General features: G+C 37.9%; 2 protein-coding genes and 1 long non-coding RNA gene across 6 annotated transcripts; 2 read left to right on the top strand and 1 right to left on the bottom strand.

Annotated features, from left to right (window-relative positions):
• The first annotated feature begins 104 nt into the window (after positions 1 to 104).
• Positions 105 to 3,723, top strand: LOC140783890 (probable serine/threonine-protein kinase At1g01540). 2 transcript variants are annotated; one of them, XM_073130997.1, is made up of 7 exons: positions 105 to 1,032; positions 1,197 to 1,301; positions 1,414 to 1,536; positions 2,452 to 2,622; positions 2,698 to 2,827; positions 2,916 to 3,125; positions 3,217 to 3,723. In XM_073130997.1, exons 1-7 carry the CDS (start codon positions 395 to 397, stop codon positions 3,319 to 3,321), a joined length of 1,482 nt encoding a protein of 493 aa, XP_072987098.1. In that variant the 5' UTR covers positions 105 to 394; the 3' UTR covers positions 3,322 to 3,723. The 2 variants fall into 2 exon arrangements, with proteins under 2 accessions (XP_072987098.1, XP_072987097.1); XM_073130996.1 differs by having other exon boundaries at positions 143 to 1,032; positions 2,452 to 2,827.
• Positions 3,724 to 4,515: 792 nt separating this feature from the next.
• LOC140783896 (uncharacterized) lies at positions 4,516 to 4,945 on the top strand. Its single transcript, XR_012108197.1, has 2 exons — positions 4,516 to 4,635; positions 4,770 to 4,945. It is a non-coding gene; the product is annotated as an uncharacterized lncRNA (long non-coding RNA).
• A 1,239-nt stretch (positions 4,946 to 6,184) lies between these two features.
• On the bottom strand, positions 6,185 to 22,084 carry LOC140783888 (uncharacterized). 3 transcript variants are annotated; one of them, XM_073130987.1, is made up of 15 exons: positions 21,915 to 22,084; positions 21,683 to 21,825; positions 20,833 to 21,002; positions 20,595 to 20,741; positions 20,318 to 20,369; positions 19,163 to 19,337; positions 17,912 to 17,994; positions 17,037 to 17,249; positions 16,067 to 16,189; positions 15,107 to 15,242; positions 10,005 to 10,112; positions 7,339 to 7,404; positions 6,995 to 7,260; positions 6,363 to 6,499; positions 6,185 to 6,253 (listed from the first exon to the last, which is right to left on the bottom strand). In XM_073130987.1, exons 1-14 carry the CDS (start codon positions 21,982 to 21,984, stop codon positions 6,419 to 6,421), a joined length of 1,833 nt encoding a protein of 610 aa, XP_072987088.1. In that variant the 5' UTR covers positions 21,985 to 22,084; the 3' UTR covers positions 6,185 to 6,253; positions 6,363 to 6,418. The 3 variants fall into 3 exon arrangements, with proteins under 3 accessions (XP_072987088.1, XP_072987090.1, XP_072987089.1); XM_073130989.1 differs by having other exon boundaries at positions 16,073 to 16,189; XM_073130988.1 differs by having other exon boundaries at positions 6,185 to 6,499.
• Positions 22,085 to 23,229: the final 1,145 nt, after the last annotated feature.

Genomic DNA, 23,229 nt, shown 5'->3' with positions numbered 1-23,229 from the left:
GGACACCCCCCTTGCAACCCAGAAGCTTGGGGTCGGACCCGGAGGTAACTGTTGGTCCCAGCAGTCGCATACTAAAGTGTGAGTTGGCAATGAGCTGTCACTCCCTCGGACAAAGCACACGTCATCTTCTCTCACTACCCACGAGCATTCAAAAACCCAGACAGCAAGCATTCTAGATTCCACGCTCCTCTTCCCTCGTCTTCCTCCTCTCCGGCTTTATTTCAGTTCTTAAATTAATAATTTTCCATGGAATAAGATTAACTATAGATTAAATACCTCCACTTGTACTCCCACTCTTCTAGTTCTTGCTCTCTCTCCCTCTCCTCTCCTCTCCACTCCTCTCCGTGATATGATGAGAAATATTTGACGAGTTCCTTCCGATCTACTCTTAACAATGTCGTTCTGGAATGGTGGATTTCTTAACGATGAGTTGTCGAGGAAAACTTCAATTTTTGGGCTCAGATTGTGGGTAGTCATCGGGATCTGCGTCGGCGCCTCCATCGTCCTCGTCCTCTTCCTCCTCTCCCTCTGCCTCACCTCTCGCCGTCGCTCTCCTCGCTCTTCCTCCTCGTCGGCCGCCGGCGGCATCGGAGGGAGTTCCAGGAAACCCCTTAAGCTCCACCTCCACGACCCCACCCCTCCTGTCTCCAAAGACATCCCCGAGATCGTCCACCACTACGACCACCGCCAGCAGCAGCAGCAGCAGCCGCCGCCCGACGTCCAGATCGAGATCGGCAAGGCGGAGCACCGGGTGGTGATCGGCGATCATCGGCGGCCGGATGCGGCACCGCCGTCGGGGTCGACGACGGGGACGGCCAGCGGGGAGACGACGCCGTCGATGACCGGGAGCGGGGGGCCGCCGGAGGTGTCTCATCTCGGGTGGGGACACTGGTACACGCTACGAGAGCTCGAGGAAGCCACCGGCGGCCTCGTCGAGGAGAATGTGATCGGAGAAGGAGGGTACGGGATCGTGTACCGCGGCGTGATGCCCGATAACACCACGGTTGCCGTGAAGAACTTGCTCAATAACAGGTATCTCCTTTCCAAATCCTTGTAAAAGTTTGAAATTTGGCAACTTTTGGCCTTGTCTCTGTGAACCAATTTGAGGTTAGAAGCTTTGGACCTCTCCAATTTATTCATCGCAATGCTATGATCTGTAAAACAAAATTGGGATATATTTTGTTCACCTCCACCAGGGGTCAAGCGGAAAAAGAATTCAAGGTGGAAGTGGAAGCTATTGGGCGTGTTAGGCACAAGAATTTGGTTAGATTGCTTGGTTATTGTGTCGAGGGGGCTTATAGGTACTCCACTTGATCTTGGGAATTAATGCATATTTTCCTTTTGTTGGATTTGTTTTGTTGGCATGATATGGTCTTTGGATTGAGTAAATTTAGTATTTCTTGTGTGCTGTAGGATGCTTGTTTACGAATATGTTGACAATGGTAATCTGGATCAGTGGCTTCATGGGGATGTGGGAGAAGTGAGTCCACTGACTTGGGATATCAGGATGAACATAATACTGGGGACAGCCAAAGGGTAAGATTTGCTTTCTAGTATCTGCATTCTAGGCTTTACTTTTTTTTACTAAGAATGGGAATATATTGGCAATTGTTCTTCTATTGTAAGTGCTTCAAAATTTAGTGAGAAAGGATGCTATTTATGAGTGGTTGAAAACCTCACATAAATACGGTACTTTGGGATTTTTCAGTTGTCTTGTGTATTGACACTGAGTATATGTATACTTGTACTCCATATATAGATGTGTTTGTTACACAACATTAATATCCTACAGGAGCATAGAGCAGATCTGAGTAAGATTCTTTTGGCTGAGGCAGCAGACACTATGGAGTTTAGTATCCTCGATAAATCATGAGCAGCACCTTTTTATCTACTATTCATTCTTTATTAACTAATGATAGGGAATGATTGAAAGATAAATTATTCAATTATAAATCACATGATGTTGATAGGTCATCATAAATTGCCAACTCGGTCACTGTAGAACCCTTATGATCTCCAATCCTCTTGGAACTTTGGTCATTTGGTAGAGACTAATTTATTCTTCAATATAACTTCAGATATTCAGAGTCAGTGAATGCTTACTCATGTTCCTTCTTCTGCCCTAGCTTTCTATGGCAATAGTAGCTAATTAGTACACTTAAGTTACCCAAAATGCATTACCTCTATTTCTTTATGGAAACTTGTCCCAAAAGATAAAGACAATTGGGCATCTCATTCAGTAAAACAGGTTGTAAGTCCAACCATGAGACAAGATCTACATGATTTTCCCAATACAGTCTTAACCAATCAAGCTCCAAAATCAGAGCATCATGTGCATCTACATGCACCAAATTATTCTTCACATCTGCTGTTCTCTATCTTTTGTTTTACTGGAAGTGTAAGTTCAAAACTTCAAATGTAAAACTTAAGGTTTTATGATTCTGTATCCAGCTTGGCCTATCTTCATGAGGGGCTGGAACCAAAGGTTGTTCACCGAGACGTGAAATCTAGCAATATACTTATTGACCGGCAGTGGAATCCAAAAGTATCAGACTTCGGGCTTGCAAAGCTATTGTGTTCCGAGAGGAGCTATGTTACTACTCGAGTCATGGGGACCTTTGGGTCAGTCACTACTCACAGGATTCCTTTTTTCCAATGTAGTTGGAGATTTATGTCAAATGCCAATTTCTATTGCAGCTATGTGGCACCTGAATATGCTAGCACTGGGATGCTTAATGAGAGGAGTGATGTTTACAGTTTTGGAGTACTTATCATGGAGATTATAACTGGGAGATCGCCTGTAGATTACGCAAGGCCGCCTGGGGAGGTTGTTTTTGTATAACAACTATACTTTTAACTTCTGTTCTGCTTAAATATCATCAGAAAGTAATCAATCCCCCTTTTCTTTTTTTCAGGTTAATTTAGTGGAGTGGCTTAAGAACATGGTAGCAGAGAGGAAATCAGAGCTAGTTGTGGATCCTAAGCTGCCTGAGAAGCCATCTCCCAAGGCCCTCAAAAGGGCACTTCTAGTGGCCCTACGGTGTGTGGATCCTGATGGACCTAAAAGACCTAAAATGGGGCATGTAATCCACATGCTTGAAATGGACGATTTACTTTTCCGAGATGTAAGTCCAAATCTACTAGTTAATTCATGGATCTTAGCATTGTAAGCTTGCTTACTTTGTTGCTTGATTTATGCTCCAATCTTTATCTCAGGATCGCAAGATTCGGCGGGAAGAGTCTTCAGAGTCATCAGACAGACGCAGCACTAAAGAAAATGGAAGCTTCAGCAAGCGTGACCATGAGACTAGGTGGAGATAAGTGATACAATTAAGTCAACCACTGACAACTTCAGTATGTTGAATCCTTTTGTTATTTACTGAAACAATTTATTATTACACATCCCCATCATTCAATCCAACAACTTGGTAGGAGTTGATTGCCTTTTTCAACTGCATTGTATTATAGGGACATCATCTTATGGTGGTAACACCTTAAAAGAAATCCTACAGGCAAAAAGAGAAAAGCTTGGCATGATAACTTAATGCCCCAGCTCATGCTAACAAGTTGCCATTCTACACATGCACCCTGTGAATCTCTCCTTCTCAAATTCTATTAGTGCTTCAAGACTTGTTACTTTGGTGTATAAATATGCTTTTTTTGTACTCACATGTCCTGTAGTGCCATAAGGTCTCAATGTGTACTCACATGTTGTGATTCTCAGTTTTCTGTCCTCTTAGTTATTGGCTTGATAATACGTGAATTAATCAATGAGAATAATTGAAAAATTAGATTATTCAGGAATACACATTGAATGCTGAGATTACGCATTGAATTTCTGGTAGTAGATCTATAATTCAAAAAGTTTTTGTGATTGTTCTAGAAAAAATGAAACAAAAGATACGGTAGAATTAGGACAGTTATTATATGAGGTCTACCCAATGCTAGATACAGAGACGCATAATAGATTGATATGAACATCATGAGCTGTTCCGTAATAAAACCAGTTGTTGTTGATACCTTCTTTTCGGTTCCTTTCCATAACCCGAGCTTGGAAGTATATAAAGTTTGTCTTTAGCTGTTTAGGCAGAAAAGTTCTAGTTGTTTAGAACTAGACCTGTCAGACACCCTACTGTCTACGCAACCAAATCTATCTCTATATATAAGGATTATCACGTGATTCTAGACAACCGTTTATATTGCATTTATGAACTTTGAATTCGAATGCTGAGGTTTTCAACGGCTAGCCAGTATATCACCTCAAAAACAGAGGTTGGCTAGCTGGTGACGAAAAATAAAATAAAATACCTAATGGATGGTTTGACTTAATTCAGCTCCACGTGACACGTGATATGTCTGACAGTAGAAGGTAGGATGCTTGTCTGGGTCGTCACAAAATGGATGGTCCACATCTAATTTCTCCTGACTTCATCGTTAACACTGAAAGTGCTATGGAATATTGACTGCCCTATCTCGGATTGGGTGAATGGACAAATGGCTCTTCGCGTTGGAAACCTTTCCAACCCCCAGAGAGCCATGCTCCATTCACTCATTGTTGCGGTTCTCTTGAATATTTGGAAGGTTAAGGAATGGCGTTGTCTTCAACTCGACCAAGGAAGCTGCTACGGGGGCTCGGTACAAACCACCTTCTCTTACTCTGCTGTAAATCTCTTTATCCACTGGGAATCGCCTCCACCAGGCTTTATTAAGCTTAATACTGACTTGGAGCCCTTCCTGCATGGTGGGGTTGGATTTATCTTTAATCATAGGTTTTCTCACCTTATCATCTCCTGTAACTCGCTGCTGCCGGTTAACTCTATTAAAGGGGTCCACAAGCCTCCCTAGTCTGTATCTTGGTGGACTGCTGGCCCTTAATGACAGCCATACCATACTGTGCTATCTCTCATACTTACTGCAAAGGCTAATAAAGCTATTGTACTTGTAACCGTGGTGATTAAGTAATTTAATTTTTCTTTTTCAAAAAAAAGAAGAAGACCATCGTTAACAAAGGAAGAGTAGAAACACCGGCCTTGTAAAATATTTTCTTGCACATATATGACAAATACCATCCATATTGGTCAGATAGGGAGGGGCAAAAGCGGTAAAGCGGGAATTGTTTCAAGCTCAGCTCTGTTCTCTTGGTTGAAGGTTCAGCAGGCTACGGATTCTCTATGAGGAGCGCCCCGAAAAATATTTTGATTTAGACTCCTTCCCCCAGCCCTGATACGAAAAAAGATCGAGAGGATCTCAGTCCATGTCTTCGCAGTCTCCGTCTAAGTTCTAAAACCATATCTGTTGCAAGCAAAGAAGTATCGATCCCACTAGCTGCTGCCACCCGTAATGTGTTGGATAAGTCATTCATAAATCGCAGTTATGCCTTGGTGTTTCAACCGGAGTCTTTTTTAGCGCTGAGCATCATATATACATATGCACTGGATTGACCCATCTTTACTCCCAACACGCGTGTAATGGGCCATGGGATAGACCTGTATCGGGTTTTCTTCATGTGGCCGCTCTTTTTGCTCATATTTTGACTTAGATTTCTATGCTGATTGTCTGGAAGCTTGGCACTTTGTTTGAAGATGCGTCAACTCTGCACCTGCAACTGATAATTTTTATCTGTGGACATGTATATCATCAACCAAGTTGCACATGCAAGTGACTGCAAGCAGAGAAGCACAAACTGAAATATTAAGCAAGAAACATGGGGCCAGAAGAGGCTATCGGCAACTGAAAAGACAGTAACTTCCTCCGTACACTAGAATACCATCCTTAATCATGGATGTGATCTCTGCCAAGAAATCGTAAGTATCCCTGTTGCTAAAGTATCTGCTAGCTGCACCCTCTGATATTGATGAAACCAACAAATTTTGACAGAAAATTATGGGTTGAACTTAAGGTAGCTCACATATAACCTCACTGCTATAAGACCAATCAACCAGTCGCTTAAAAGTTGTGGAAGCTTTAGTATGGTTTGATGCTAATCTTGATCCCAATTTGGACATAACTGGGACTGGAGGAGCTTTGTCACTAAAACAACTGGTTATAAAATTTACCTTGTGCGCTAAGGAGCAAGATTCACCTTAAGGTGCTCTGCAAAATAAACTTTGTGGCCGATCAGCCACCAAGCTGGTAAAGTGCTACATAACTTGGTAGAAGCGATCGCCATATGGGTCAGGACAAATTCACACCATAATATGTCATCCCCATCTGATTGCATGCATCCATTCTGAGCTTGTTTGTTGGCAAAACACTGAGTTGTCCAAAAAAATGCAAATATCATACTTCAAACACTATAACCCTAATTGGAGAATTTATTAATAACCATTACGAAAACCCTTTTCTGACAAGAAAGATTAGACCTGCAGGGGACAAACATTCGGAGCATTAAGTGAGATATATTCTCAGCCATCACATATCAATCAATTTGTCCTTCAATCTGTGAAGCAAACTTCTCTGCATCCATCCACCATTCGAAATCATCACCAATGCCGTCATCCTGCCAAGTATAGTAAAGGGTAAGAAAAAGAAAGCACATTATGCCAAAAGATATGAAGTTCTACTCTTTGAAGAAGATTCTATCAAATGCTTAGCAACAAAAGTACAAAGAAAGAGATGTAATTTTTAGAGACAAATAAGAAAAAGAAAAGTTTAAAGCCACAAGACATAACTAGAAAGGAGATGAAAACACAAAGTGCCAGAATTTCAAAACTACTCATATCAGAATCATCAGATCATAGTGGTTTCATCACAAAGGGAAAAATGGTAGTCCATCTTGAAAATTATATGTTATTATGTAATAACTACTAATAAAGTTCAACCAACAAGTACTATCAATAAAAGCAGTTTAACCTACATAGGAAACACGAATAAGGGTAAATATACTATAAAAGCACTGGACATTGTACATTAGCAGATACGTTGCTAAGAAATTATCAAGCTTGAGCTACAAATGGAGGAAAAAATGAAATATAATAAGCTAGGATAAACTCACCAGCTTGTATAACTTAGGCGAATCTCCCATTTTCTCAATACAGTCAGCATATCTTACAGCTTCTTGCCACCAGCTGTATTCCTTCTTGCAGCTGTCAGTGACCATCTCATCATTACACATATACTGCTGCATCTCATCACTATCAAGTTGAGGATCAAAATTAATATCCAAAACCTTCCTGCAGTTTTCTGATTCAGTTGAATCTTGAATGGCCATACAATCAGGTGTCACATCCAGTGGTAATGGGCGCAAGGGTGAACGGTAACCTAATGCAACCATTGGATTTTAAGTATATAAATAAATTGAGTAAAGGGTTGAACCATTGAACGTGGTAGCTTACAGACCTCTACAATCTGGATCATGGCATTTTTGGTAGTAACCAGCTTTTTGAAGGTCAACAACATAGATTACTGAAGCAGCATGATGTGTAGCTGTTAGTCTATGTGTGTCACAAAGTATGAACAAATAAAAGGAAATTAATCCAATGAGTTTCTAAACATAAATTAGCATGTCTAACTGCATTCACATAGACCAAACATTTCCATGCACTATTAACTATAAGATTCCAAGAACTTGAGTTAAAAAAAACATAAACATGTAGAAGTAAGAGGATAATATTTATAATACTTGCACTATCTAAATTCTATAAACTATACCACACCTGATCACAAAAAGAAGAAAAATATTGCCATAAAATTGAGCAGGAGATAAATGGCAAATATGGTAAATTATATGGTCTTCCATGCAAAAAGGATCACAAGAGCATCAAACAAAAATTGTTATTTAAAAGGTTGTGGGTTCATGAGCTACTTATAGGGGTGAAAATGGGTTAGATCAAGTTTGACCCAACCTAAAGCCGTACCTGGATCAGACCAAATTACGGCTGCAAATTTGACTACAATCTCGGATCCAGACACAAATAGAGATTTAGAAGAAAAAAAGGATCTGGTTTCGGATATGGTTTTATATAAGTTAGTCAAAATCGGATCTAGATATCAGATTATCATTTACCAGCTTAAATATAAAAAGCCAAAACCCCCTAACCTAACCTATCCATTCATCCAAAAGACCACACTCAATCACCATTAAGGCTCTATGGTGTCCTTCCTCTTTTGCCATGTGTCCTCCTACCCCGATCATATCACCCTGGTCTGCATCAACTCTGATGAGTCCCTCTCCTTCTTCTCCCTCTGCTTGCTGTCTTCTCTGCCACTACCACCATCTCCTCCCACCTCTACATCTCCAAGGACAACGTTATCCCCTTCCTCGCCCCTAACTCCCTCCACTTCCCCAATCGCTTCCTCGCCGTTGTTTCCCTCAAAATCGTTTCCATGGCGAGTGTGCTTGATGTTTCTCATTAACAAGTCATAGTAGACTATCATTTGATCCATGTTCTCTTGTTGCAAGTTAATATGTTGCTTAAATTCAGTATTAGGAGCACTTTGGGTGTAAATCTGACAAATTGTCGACTAATTTGACTTCTCATTTAATGAAATTAAATTGGGATTGGTGATTGTCACATTGCTAAAGCCATCGACAAGATCTTATACATTAAATTGAAGCTCATTCATATGGAGTGAAGGAAAGGAGGTTCTACAGAGATTTATGATTGTCACATTGCTATAGCCATCAGCTTGTCGAATAAAGAGAGCTTGTTTGGTACTTTCAACCGTTTTTATTTTTTTTAATATTTATGAAATAATTTCTTCATTGCAGAATGGAGGTTCTGACCTTGAATCATTTGCATATGAGACTTTAGGTCCTTCTTAATATTCCATGTATCTTTAAATTTTAGTCATGGGAACGTCTATGTGGCAATTATAAATGTAGAAAATTAGGACTGTAGGTTCCCCATTGATCTCTTCTGGGAGTCATACTTCTTGATGTGTTTGTTAGTTTTCTAATTAGACTTAAATGCTCGGAACTTGTTTAGGAAAATATTTATACTACTAAACTTATTAGATCCATATTTTATGATTTTGATTTTTAACTAGCATCTGACATTTTCAGGACATATAATGGCTCAGATATATAACAAGCTTGCCAATTCTAGTAAAAGGTATCATCAGTGCAGAAGATGGTTCCATCTTATCCTTGGTTCTTCATCCTATTTTAACAAGACTAATTTTGGTTAAGTAAGCTCACCTATTAAAACATGAGCAACCATATCGGCAGTAGAAATTGGAGTTATATACTTATATGCACTTGAAATTTGTGTCACAGTTCTTTGTTATATGGTGCAAGTCATATCGTTAGGTGTACTATAATCTATGGATAGAAAGAATTAAGTAGAATTTTGCCATTTAATATTATCTACGAGAATGTATATTTGTGCATATTCCTTATTTCACAGCAACATATAAAATTATTTGTATATGTGCAAGTTCATTTATACTTATGTTCCAAAAAACGAATTTCTTATCTACTTAGCATTGTATCATTTTATTTAAAGATTCGGTTCATATTCGTATCTGATTAAGATCTAATCTTTATTTATTCTGTATTCATATCCGCTTAAAATCCGATATGTATCCGACTTATATCTGTATTCGCTTAGTTATGACATAGTTTTCGTTTTTGTCATCCACCAAATATCTGTATTTGAACCAAAAATATAGATACAGATGTGGATTAAGCACTATCCGATCCGTATCGAATCTATTTTCACCCTTAGCAACCTAGCCATCAAGAGTCAGGATATGCTATTGCTGATAATGACTTTGCAGTAATTTAAGAAACCTAACTAATTTGTCACTGTTACATTGTCAAAGCAAATAACAGTAGACATTGACGTCTGCTAAGAAGCGAACTAATTAGCATGAAATCATGAATAGTATGTTGTGAGTTCACATGTTAAATTGAGGCTAAAACAATATTTTTTCAAAACTTAAGAATTGTATTTATAAGAATCAGGAATATATGGCCAACAAGTAGGATAAATAAAATCAATCACAATAAAAAGAATAGGTTACTTAATAACCAGGAAAAAAATTTCAAACAAGAAAATCACCATGATTGCTTTTATGTTCCCTTCCAATCCGCTCGCAATATCTACTTCTTGACATACTGTAAACCATCAGACCATATGGTGAAAACCAGTACCATGATCGGATTTTCCCTGTAATATCAGAAGCTCTTTATCAATTAAAAAAGAAAATCCAAATAATCAGAAAAATGTCACTCCACAAAAGTTTATGCTATATGCTCATTAGAGGAGAAGCTAGTGCTTCAGAGTATCATTATAGATATTCATAGCATATCATTTCTTCGTAGCTTAACAATCCTAATAATCAAACACCAAATAGAGAGCGCAATGCTCACCAGAGAAGCAAAGTGCTTCAAAGTACCTATTATAGATACTTAAAGCAGATTATTTAGTTGTAGCCTCACAATTATAATAACTATCCTTAACCTCGGTTGATGATTTGTGCATTGGATGTAAGTACATGCCTCCTTTAAAATATCATATCCTGCATATTAGCCATATGACTAATTTCTAAATGCTTCGAGCGAACTTGAACATAACTGTGAAAAACAACATAAATCATTTTCAAGGGTACTATTAACTTAGTTAAGCTGGACTAGCTAAAAATTTTAGTCCATGGGATATAGAGCTTCCTAGTTGACAAGGCTCCAGCCAATGTAAGGTCTAAGGACGGTAAGAAGTAGGTGCCTTACACCTCTTCACAACAGAGTAGTTTCTATGGCTTGAACCCAATGATAACTTGGGTGCAAAGAGGCAATTTGTGCCATCACATTAGGTATTTAGGTGAAACTTCCTATAACTTAGGCAACAAATAATAACCACAAGAGCACTTCTCTTTTGCCATGAAAAAAAATCAGGAATTTCGAAATTTCAATTTTGGCTCGTATTTTCCGTTAAAATCCCAACAAATCATTTTCTTTCCAAAACTTTCTACCAAATTTTCTTTTTTCTTCTCCCCTACAATATTCCAAATTTCAAATTCACCCCCAAATCCAATTATACTCGAACCCTAATTGAACCCAATCCAACCAAATTAACCCCAACCCAAACCTTCTCACTCAACCATATTAATGTAAACTCAAACCCTCTCACTCAACCAACCCTACCCACTAACCCAAACCCAAAACCCATTAACCAAATACTTCAAACCCAACTCAAATCACTTAAACCCGTTAGCCACTCTACCAGCCTATTAAACTTAAACCCATTAGACTTAATGCCAAAACCCTTTAGCCACTCATCTTCAATTATTCATCCCTAACCTTCCCCCTCACCCTCGATACCGAGCCCTAGCCGCCATAGCTCCACCCGACGACGCTAGGGGTGTAAACGAGCCGAGCCTAAGCGAGCCGGCTCTGGCTCAGGCTCGGCTCGAAATTAGTTTCGAGCCTCATAATGTTGCTCAGGCTCGGCTCAGCTCAACCCGAGCCGAGCTCGAGCTGAGCCTAAATGAGCCCGAGCCGAGCCCGAGCAAAGCTCGAGCTCGATTAGAGGCGGTGGCGACGTGGGCGGTGGCGACATGGACAGCGGCTTGCCGAAGGAGTCGGAGACGGATGGAGGAGGCCAACGACGGAGGAGGAAGAGGAGGCCGACGGAGAGGAAGGCGTGGCGCCGTGGTGGTGACTTGCCGTCATTGCCGATGGAGGCCGATGGGGAGGGAAGAGTGAAGGTAATCAGGTGGATGAGGGTGAAAGTGAAGATGAGGGTGGGGTGGGGGAATTGAGGATGGGGAAGGTGGTGATGGGAAAGGTGAAGTAATTAATGAGGGTGGGGTAGGTGAGGGTAGGTGAGGGTGGGGTAGGTGAGGGTGATGAATATTGTGTTACGGGTGAGAATGAGTTAGTGAGGGACACGTGGCAATATTTCTGTATGCCACGTGTCCTTAGTCATATGGAGTCAGGCTATCGAGCCTATCGAGCCGAGCCTGAGCGAGCCGGCTCCAGCTCAGGCTCGGCTCGATATTAATTTCGAGCCTATTATGATGGCTCGGGCTCGGCTCAGCTCTGATCGAGCCGAGCCAAGCCCGAGCCGAGCCCGAGCTGCTCGTCAAGCCTGACAGCCCTAGACGACGCTACCCTTTACCGACGACACTGTCGCCAGCACCTAGGGTTGAATTAGCAATTGAGATTTGAGCTGATAAGAAGAATGAGCTGAAACTTAAATATCTTCCACTTTCTTATCACTCTAAATTACTAGACAAGTGGAACCAAATTACCCAAAGAAGTAAGTCAACTAAGGATTATTACATTGCGACTTTTGACAAGTTGATGATTTGATGCAACATAATTGAAACTAAAACCCCTATGAAAATCCTGTCTAAATTTAAGGCTGGGCTACGTGAAGATATGAGAAGTGAGCATTTTGCTTATAGCATTGATACTTTGAAAAAACCATACAGCGTAGTACAAGACTTAGAGAAGTTAGAATCTAGCCACCTCTTTGTGAGCCAAGAAATTAAGGTGCAGACTTATAAGTCCTCCCCTGGTCCTTGCCAACCCAATATGTCAATCAATCCTATAGTCGATCTAGCCCTAGCCCTTTCCAACACAAGGTATATTATAAGGGTAAGAGTGTCAAGAAGGACTTTTCTAAGATTAATGTCAAATGCTATAAATGTCAAAGCTATGGGCATATTGCTGCAAATTATGCAAACTCATATAAAATCAGCTTAATTAAGGAACCCTTTAAAGAGAACCCCAAACAAGAATTCAATAGACACGTGCACCATGTAGATGGGGAAGACAAGGATTTTGAAGATGAAGAGGAAAAAACAACCCTAGAATGCCTGAGACATATAGACGCCATTAGACTGCATATTGTCATAATTGCGCTCTCTCAACCTAGAGTTAATGATGATTGGAGGCATAACTCCATCTTCCACACATTCACAAAAATTAGAGGTAAAAATTAAAAAGTGATTGTAGATAGTGGGAGTTGTATAAATGTCGTGTCCTCAACTATTATTTCAAAAGTAAACTTAAAGGTTGTTCCCCACACCACAATCCCTACAAGGTTTCTTAGAACAATTCAATCACGCTCGAGATTAAAGAGTAGTATTTGGTCCAAACTTAGTTCACTACTTACAAGGATAAAATATTGTGCAATGTTTTGACCATGGACGTAGGTCAAATTATTCTTTGAAGGTCTTAGCTATTCGATAACGATGTTCATATCTATAGCCATTCAAATATATATATGTTTGAACACGAGAGTAAGATCATGATTCTTCCCTTAGCCTAGAAATAACAGTGCTGAAAAAAAAAGCCTAATACCACCAAGCCAAAAAAATATTTAGTCAATTTGATTAGCGTCAAAAGTGTTAAGCGTGAGATGTGTAAAGTAACTCCTATTATGATTCTTGCAAGTTGTAAAATTCCAAACAGCCTAATAAATCGATCCCTCTTGAGATCACTCCCGTGATTGAAGAATTCTTTGATGTTTTCCCTGAAGATCTCCTAGGCAGGCCTTGAAAGAGCACCCATACCCCTCACTTCAAGACACTTCTTACTGCCAATGCGGGACATTCAACACACTATCGATCTTGTCCCAGGTGCATTTCTTCCCAACTTGCCTCATTACCGACTTAATCCTACTTAACACGTTAAACTTAAACGGCAAATTAAAGAACTATTGAGAAAAGGCTTTTATAAGGAAAGCCTAAGTCATTGCGTAGCTCCCGCATTGTTAATGTCGAAGAAAGATGTAACTTGACATATGTGCATTGACAGTCAGGCTATCAACAGAATAACATTAAGATACCATTTTCTCATTCATCGTTTGGATGACATGCTGAATACGATGACAGGTGCCACAATATTTTTAAAGATAGATTGAAAAAGTTGTAATCACCAAATTCGCATGCGCCCTGGCGAAGAATGAAAAATTGCTTTTAAAACAGAAAATGGATTGTACTAATGGATGGTTATGCCTTTTATCTTGACTAATGCTCCAAGTACTTTCATAAAAGTAATGACTCAAGTACTACAGCCCTTTATGGGGCAATTTTTGATCATATATTTTGATGACATCATTATTTACAGTCAATCTCAGAAGCAACATAAACTATCTTTGTGAAGTTTGTGTTGTCTTAAGGAAAGAACGACTATATAAAACCCCTCAAAAAAGTACATTTCTAACAAACAAAGTGTTTTCTTGGGTTTAATTGTGTTATCTGAAGGAGTCTCTGCCGACCCTGAGAAGGTCAAAGCTATTAATGAATGATCTGAGCCCTGTACCATAAAAGATGTAAGAAGTTTTCACGGGCTCGCTACCTTCTATCGTCGATTCATTAGAAGGTTTAGTACCATCTTGGCTCCGATAACTGAATGTCTTAAGAAGAGTGAATTTAAGTGGTCAAAGAGTGCCACCAAAGCTGTCAAGAGGAAAATAGTGGAAACTCCAGTCATGAGACTCCTCGATTTTTCTAAAGATTTTGAGGTTGCATATGATGCTTCAAGAATTGGTATAGGTGGAGTTTTGAGCCAAAAGAGTGATCTAATTGCCTACTTTAGTGAGAAACTAAATGAAACTAAGCAACAATATACTACCTACGATAAGGAATTCTATATTGTAGTTCAATCTCTTCGCCACTGGAGACATTACTTGCACCCACAAGAATTAATTATTTTCTCAAATTGTAAGGTCATTCGTTACATCAACTCTCAGAAGAAGCTTAATACCAAACACGGTAGATGGGTCGAAATTCTCCAAGATTATACGTACACCTTACGACATAAATCTAAAGTGGAGGATAACCAATGCACTAAGTCGTCGCATGGCCCTTCTTTCAAAAATGAGTGTGAAAGTAACAGACTTTGACAAAATTAAAACTAAATACTAGTCGTATCCGAATTTTCATGAAGTTTACAATCCTTTTAAGCGATTGGGTGAATCAAGAAATAGATTATTTCATTATGCAGGATGGTTATCTATTTAAATCTCGAAAAGTATGTATTCCCAACACCTCGTTAAGAAAATTATTAATTGGTGCAACATAAACTTACTGTACAATATAGTTATCATAAAGCAAGACCATTCCAAATAGAAAAAAGCGGTGAAGTGGCACATTTATAGTTGTATCCCAATGCTTCAATTAAAATAAAAATATTTTAGGAAAAGAAAATAACCTGAAATGCTTCCTATGGAGGCAATAGATTCCACAAATGCATCCAGAGCAGGAAAAGGAGACTTCCCCATAAAGTATGAGGTAACAAAATCACTTCTATGAACATCGAATGGAATAATGGAACTTTTCTCTTGAACCTGATTAAAAAATGATAAATTAGTAAATAATTTACTGAAAAAAATTGTTTCTTGTTATCATTTACAAGCAAGATAATAGAAGCATATATATATATATATATATATATATATATATATATATAGCATCTTGACTCTCGAGGGCATATACAAGTTACAACATTGAGCTAACAGGTCATCAGAACAGTGCATATTCATTTGTAACATAATAAAAACAAATGCATCTGCATGTGGATTCTGCAAGTGTTTAAATATGAAAATTATACACTATTGACACCTATAAAGTACCTATATAATTTAATTAAAAAAAAGTACCTATATAGATTCTACTCAACAATAACAGGCACCAGTTATTTAAAATTGCATTCAACTATTTATATGAAGCACTGCTGTCATTGCCATTTTTCTATAGTATGGTTTCAAAGCATTAATTGTCGCTCCCCATCACTATATTCTGCTTGAAAGAAACCAGTACTAACAGAATAATGCTATAATCATTTATCAGAATGTAGCACATCTGAACAACCATCAAATCACTTGCTCTACGTGATATGGATACTAACCAAGTAAACTGAAAAATGATTTGTTTATTTTATTAACCTTTTCAATTTGTTTGCCTAAGAAAAGCAGATATAAAAATAAGAAGTTCAAGCACAATGATGCAGCATATTAAAGTCCAACTATAGCTTCTTTGCATATCAAGTGTTCCCACGTAAGCCAACCAATGCAGGATCATCCACTGGCATAAGTCACAATCAACTTCCTATTATATGCTCATAAAAGACATAATTTACTAAAGCAGTCTAAAAATGTCTAAAAGCACTTACACTAACCTCGGAATCAAAGCACAGAGTTTTCTTGCAATCCAAATCCATTTTGCAGACTAAGAGTTTGGTGCAATTTTTATCCATTCTGCAGATAAGTGATTCCATGAAGACTTGCTTCTCATTCTGCAACCATTGACATCAAATATGCAAGATTGATATAAAATTACAGCATTCAACTTTGATTTGTAAATTTCAATCAGACAAAATTAGCTTTGCAGTAAGCTATGTTAATGGGGTAAAAGAGAGGAGAAAAAGAACAGCATAGATAATATAAGCTATCAAAATAAAGATCACTGTAAAGTTCATAAGTAGATCTTGCTAGCCATCTTTCATAACCTATTTGTTCATTTAGTTGGTTCTCAGCTTATTTGCTGTTTTGGTTTCCTGAAAGACATGTAATGCCCAATTGACAAGCTAAATCAATAATTAGTAAGATAATAAGTTGTGGCACCCCCCACCCCACTATATCATAACCAATTAACCGTCACCACTGACTCTAGTTCGCCATATGATGTGGGCCCCTTAAAATTTTGCTCCACTATGATCTCTGACAAATGCATACCATAAGGCCAGCACTTAGTATGTAGCTCTCACTGTATATATGTCATGCAACATGTACTATTTCCCAATCAAACTAGCAAAATGCTTCTTTGCCTAAGAATCTCTTATAAATATCACCTGCTAAAAATCTAACAATTATGTAGTGAAATATAAGGATTTGGACAAAACAAAAGAAAGAAGCAAACAGAAAACTAAAATAAAGTATTAACATCGAATATATCCCACCTAACAGACAGTAAAGTTCATGTGCAGCAAAAACACTAGGGGATAATCCACCTAAAAGACTATGAATGGCTTCAATAGATATGCCATAACATGGGAAGGTAATGAAGCTGCAAGGAACATAAACCTGTTTCATCTGTAAAATGCTAAATCAGCAATAATATTATACGTGAAACAGAAAACATACCATATTCTTACATTTGAAACGTCCCGTGGGTGAAAGAAAAGAGCTTTTCCCAGCCTTCGAAGAAAAAGGTAACCTGAAACACCGATTCCGAGAATAGACAGAACTGTCCAGAAAAAGCTGACTGAGAGAGTCAGGAAAGCTGGTGTCTTTCCTAATATACAATTTATCAATCTTTGGATCACTTCCCCGTAAACTGGCAATGCGCGAGCATACCTAATTGAGTACAAAATTACACAGCAGGTTATCTTCACTTTGTGAAACAAATTGACACTTCACATAAAAAATAAAATTATAAAAGCAAGTTGTCAATAAAGCAATAAAAGCTGAATATGCTACCTCACTATGGCAGCAAACCTAGTTCTGTAGGCATTTCAATTGGCAAACTTGCTTCATAAAAACAAAAGTACTCCTAATTGTCATCACTGTTAGGCGCATTCTGATTTGTTACTACAATCTTTCTTGATTGCACATAGACCGGTGCTTTCTTAGGAAGTTAATGAACTTTTACATACATCCCATTGCTCATTAAAATCTGGATTTGTAACAAACGACCAGATAGCATAAATATCTGCCAAACTCTCCCAGTCCATCTATTAACTACAAGAATTAAGAAGGCACCAGTATTCAACATATGTGCTGCGCATGGGGCATGCATTGAAATATAAGAATAAAACACAACCGTGATAACAAGAACAAAGCCTTGTGTCCCAATCAATTATGCAGATATGTGAGTCTTTTCAATGTCTTCCAATAATACAAGGTTCTTCAACTAAATGTCAAACTATAGAAGCAATATAGCAGGAGTAAAAAAGTTAAGAATTAGAATCATAAAAAAGAAATAACTAATTACTGACGCCAATATTTACAATGAGTACCTCAGACACAAATGCACCAGCATGTAAGTTGTCCTTAAATGCAGCCTTTGGTAAGTGAATGATCAAATGGCGTGAGAATTTTTCTATCAAAAACAAGTCAGAAAAAAATAACATGTATGTGGTAATATAATATAACTGAAAAGGAACATACAAATGCTTCATAATTCCTTTAATGGCATGCATACAAGAAATCAGAAATATATCATTTAAACAGTCTGTCCCGGTAAGTAGTAATATTTTGCAATCTAATAAGTACCTGAGGAAATATTACTTGAAAAAAGTATAGATGCACCTGCAAGTTGCTATATCATAGTAATATATCATTATAGAGGTCACATACAGTCATTCAGGAAGGAGAATATATATATGGTTTGCTGATCCAAAGGATCGTAAAAGATTACCCAGATCATTGCAGGAGTAGTGTATCTAATTTACCTGCTAACCTTTTGTCAGAAAAACCAAAATCCAAATTTAGATCCCAGTAATCACACTGAATTAGCTATCAGGTAAATTTGGCTCATGCATTTCAGATAGAAAATAGTGATATCCCTATCTGATCTAATATCTGAGCTTGACCTTATACTTGGATGAGGGTACCTGTTTGTTACAGGCTTTGGATTCTGTATTGATACAGTTAAAAGTCAGCTTGGTTGCCATTGTCATGTATAATTACTCAAGAAAATTATACACTACAAGTTATGAAATGGAGGAATTTTAAGAAAATTTTAAGAAAATCAGAGAAATTTTAAGAAAATCAGGTACATGCAGCACATCCATATCTTATTTAAATAGTACACGTGCAGGAATGAAATGGAGGAGCTTACACATTTCTCACAAAAGCTAAAGTAGCAGTGGATGAGAATTCCAGGATATGGGGAGGTAGAGGAGGTTGTTAGCAAAGAAGAAAATAAAAGGTTGAGGCCACCAAGACTGTCAGAATCTGTGATGAAAGTGAGACTAGAAGAGCAGGATAGATGTTGGCGAAGAATGCAGAAGTCCTGCTCCATGACTTAAGTACGGAAATGATAAGTTTAATAAACAGAAAATGGATGGTATCAATAAACTCTTGCGCCTCATCATCATAAGAGTCCACGGGTGAACTTCAAGAGGCAACCCAAAAATACTTTTACTCGGCCTGTTTCTACTCTTGTTTATGTACAAATGACACATCATGTATCTGTATGAATAATTGAATATTAACTGAAGGAACCAAATCATGCTAGGTAAGGAACATTACAGATAAAGCTATACCAGTGGTAGATGAGTCAAGCTCCACAATGCATTCTCCACTTCCTTTGATGGAATATTTGTCAAATAAGACATTTAAAGTGATAGATATCAATATGTCCACCATTGCATCTTCTTCTTTGTCAGTGTTGACTTTCTTATCAAATTCTAGATCAAAATACAAGTGGCAAGGTGACCCCTAAAGAAATCAACAGTAAAGCCTGCAGGTTACACATTTTGAGCTAAAAATAACAGAACTCTAATGCAAATAAATGTACATCCTACGTTGCTGCTACGGAACAGATGGTATTATTACTGCCAAATGCATAAGCCATTAAGTGAATCAGTTAGAAGATATACTTGCAAAAAAGTTACTGCCGAGAGAGATTTCCTGTTGAAAAGTGCTAATATACCGCAACTAAATTAAGGAAATACCTCCTCACTTCCTTTCTTAACTCTTCAATATGGTACACTCTTGAAGAAGCATTCCAACCATTGTGCCATTATTCATTAAAAACAGTATGATAGCAACTAAGTATTTACAAATTGAAAGTCCTACTTACATCATAATAAAGCCTGGGTATTATTTCTCAGCCAAAACTAACAATATCCTACAGATTTGTGTTGCATCTACCTATTCACACATGTGTATACAACATTATGACTTCTATAATTCAGTGATAATCTTCATCCAAACTACCAAAGAATTTAACATCTATCTTAACTTTCAATAGAATCTTTATGTAACAAAAGTAGGAAATAAGTCTATAAAATATTCATATACGAAATTTTCAGAAAAAGCATATAAGGTAGGTTATTTTGTTGAATATAATTTCCAATTAATGGAATTATACTGAATTACTACTTGGATCTTTTCTTTTTGTTGGAATATAATTCAATTAGAAAGGACGAGTTCCTGACTGTGTTATCGTACAATAATGGGATGCAATGCTAAGGTTCTTTCAGTGTGAAGATCAGTTACAAAAAAATAGTATATTGAGCAAGTTTATATAAGGTTAAGTGCAATAAAATATGAATCAAAGTATCATTCAACTCTGTTCATTACTGCATAGGAAGACATTCTAGCGTACCATAGAACAGTAAATTTAAGTCTAGTTCAAATAAATATGGTAATATGTCATATATTTGTTAATCATTTCTGCTCAAGGCAAAGCATACCTCCTGAATGACTTCATAGTGATGGCGCAATCTAGAATCCATACTTTTGTACCTAAAATAAAACATTCAACTGTCAGCACAGAGTGACAGAGATGCAGGTAACTTGGAGAACAGATTTTATTCTTTTAATAGCACTGCAAAGTTTGTTCCACAACAGTTGTTACCCTTTCTTAACTAAACCAGGTTGAATGATGTTAGCAACAAGAAGGTAAACAACTAGAGAAGAATTTATCAAGTAACACAAATTCCTTGGTCATCGGCAGATTAAGAATCCAACCTTCTCCAGAACTCATCATATGTGGAAACAAGATATCTTCGTTGCCCAGTCAAGTGATCCTGATAACTGAAGACATTAGTTTGTGCATGTACTTTAGAGAATCTCATTGCCTCTTCTTGTCTTGGAAAAGTAGCCCAGACTTTGTCCCTGTACAAAAATGTCAAACAAGGTTTGCACCAATGAGAAAGGATTTTTTATCTGCTATCAAGAGTGTTAGCACACTTCACCAGCTTAATACCTTGGGATCAAGTCATTCTGGTTTTTCAGGTCAACACGAATTTCATGCAATAATCTGAGTAAGTGTGATGGCTTTTTAACTGGAGCACCTTGAGGAGAACCATAAAATACAATGGGAGAAATCTTTTTGCCACTTCTAAGTTTCATGACGGTAGATGTCAATGCATTAAGCTGAAAAGGAAAATACAGAATTACTGATCTATAGTTGCATCTAATTCTACAATCTCGACTACAAACTTTCATGTCAAAATCATGAAGAACAAGAAGAGCTTCTGACTCCTGATATACTAAAAGTCTAAAACACACAAAAAAGACAATAATATGTGAGTGCCTTGTCCAAAATCACAATACAAATTAAGTATGATGATTAATGTCATTATTAACAGCCATATCATCATCCACGCATATCTTAACATCATCTTCTCTTACATCTCCTTTAACAAGCAACAAAGTCTATTCCAATTCCCCAGGCATTGCCCAAACAATGATCTCCCTAATGCAGATGCCTAGGGCTAGGAGAGTTCATATGGCACTGGTTTCTTCCTGACTTCATTACTCCAAATCCTTGCTACATCTTCTTTGAGCTGAAAGAAATGCCGAGATATGTCTCAGACTGCCTAAGCATAATTGCATAAACAAAAACAGCCCCAAGCAAAGCAACAGATACCCTAAACCTATTTTTGATTTTTCTGGAATCAAGAACAATAATTTTCCCTTTTCCCTCTCTGGGAACCCTTTCATCTCTGCTAGCAGCATAATATTAATCTGAAAGATAAAATTTTGCATAATAATATTGTATTGCGGCCACGATAACACGTACAATTTTCAAGTGGAGAAGAGAAAAGCCTTACCTTTTTCATCTCCGGCGGATCATCCTCGTGTTCTTTGGATGTGTTCGGTGTTGCCCGTTCAGATACCACGGAAGATTCCCCTTTTGTAAAAGAAGGTTTCTTGGATTTCTCCTCTCGCAGTTTTCTTTCCTTCACCGCGGATTCTGTGAGACGTACACAGACATGAATTCTTCTAGAAATCAGAGTCGTCGAGAAAGAGAGGGGGAGGGGGAGAGGGGAGGAGGACGCTTACGAGGAGGGGAGACTCCGCATTTGAAGCAAGCGAAGAGACGATCGACATCGTCCTTTGGATCGTACGACATTGTACGACGCGATGGAGGACTACGGTTTCACCATCTCCTTCCTAGGGTTTTTCTTCCTCTCCTTTCACGAAGATTGAAACGAACGGGCGGGAAGAGAATCGTTTTCTACAACAGAGGGCGAGAAACTTTTAAAGGATTGGATATTATGCGTGGACCCGAACCTGATTTAAACGGATCGAGTAAGTTGATCCATGTACGGTATTTTGGATTCGAATCCGATAGCAGTTAATGGGTCCGTGGTCCTGATGTAAACTTCGAGGAGCTCAAAGATCAACCGGCCCGGCCCAATTAGTGAGTATCTTAAGCCCCATTCAGGATTTTTTTTTTCCTGTAATACAACTCCTAATTCCATAATAACTATATTCTATAATAGAAATACTATTAATAAAAAATATATCTTGTATCATGCACTAACCTCGATTACTAATTTGCTATTGATATTTATCTCAAAAACCTACTTTATATCAAATTAAATGATATTTATGGTAATTATATTTAAAAAATATATTTTTCCTATTTTATATCACATCAAAATAGTTATTATATTTTTGTTTTAGAATATAAGTAAACAGAAAAAAAAATTTTAATTTTGAGAATAATAAAGAAGAATGCATATTTCATAATTTACTTTATTCATAGAGTAAAGTAAATGAGGCCTAAAGTTGGGTGATAAGTAATAACAATTATGAGGCAGTGATTGAGATGAGTTCCTCTTAACGTAACAGCACTCACTTGCACTAATTTAGCAAGTACTTACTAGTTACTCTATTGGTTCTTGAGAAATTTAGAACATTCACAAGAATAACTAACCTATGGATAATAATAGCTGGGTACGCTTAACTTCCGAGAATCTGCGTAGCTTGGCTATATACATATATATATCCTATTAATAGAACTAAGAGACTACTCTCTACATAGTTAATTTTGAGTCACTTGGAGTCTTTCCTTCCCTGGTTGAGCCTCACTAGCTTGTATAGGTTGGCGTATGAAACAAAAGCTTGTGGTGCTATCAGGTGCTTGCGTTCACTAAGATTGTAATGCAATATCAACATTGAAATATCTGGTACTTTCCCTTCCACAAGAACACCACTAAAGGAGAAAACCATTGGTTATCATTAGTCAAGCTTGTCAATTAACATAGTTGTGACCATATTCGGTAAAGCAACTACCCAACTAGGCCCACTAATATCGTATTCTCTCTGATAAGGATTCCATTGGAGCTTTTGAATTAAAGGGCGATCTCCC

This window comes from Typha latifolia, chromosome 3 (genome assembly GCF_019914945.1).
Source record: "Typha latifolia isolate L0001 chromosome 3, TyphaL0001v2, whole genome shotgun sequence".
Lineage (NCBI taxonomy): Eukaryota > Viridiplantae > Streptophyta > Magnoliopsida > Poales > Typhaceae > Typha > Typha latifolia.
Note: the sequence above shows the minus strand (reverse complement) of the source record. Positions and strands in the feature narration are given on the sequence as shown.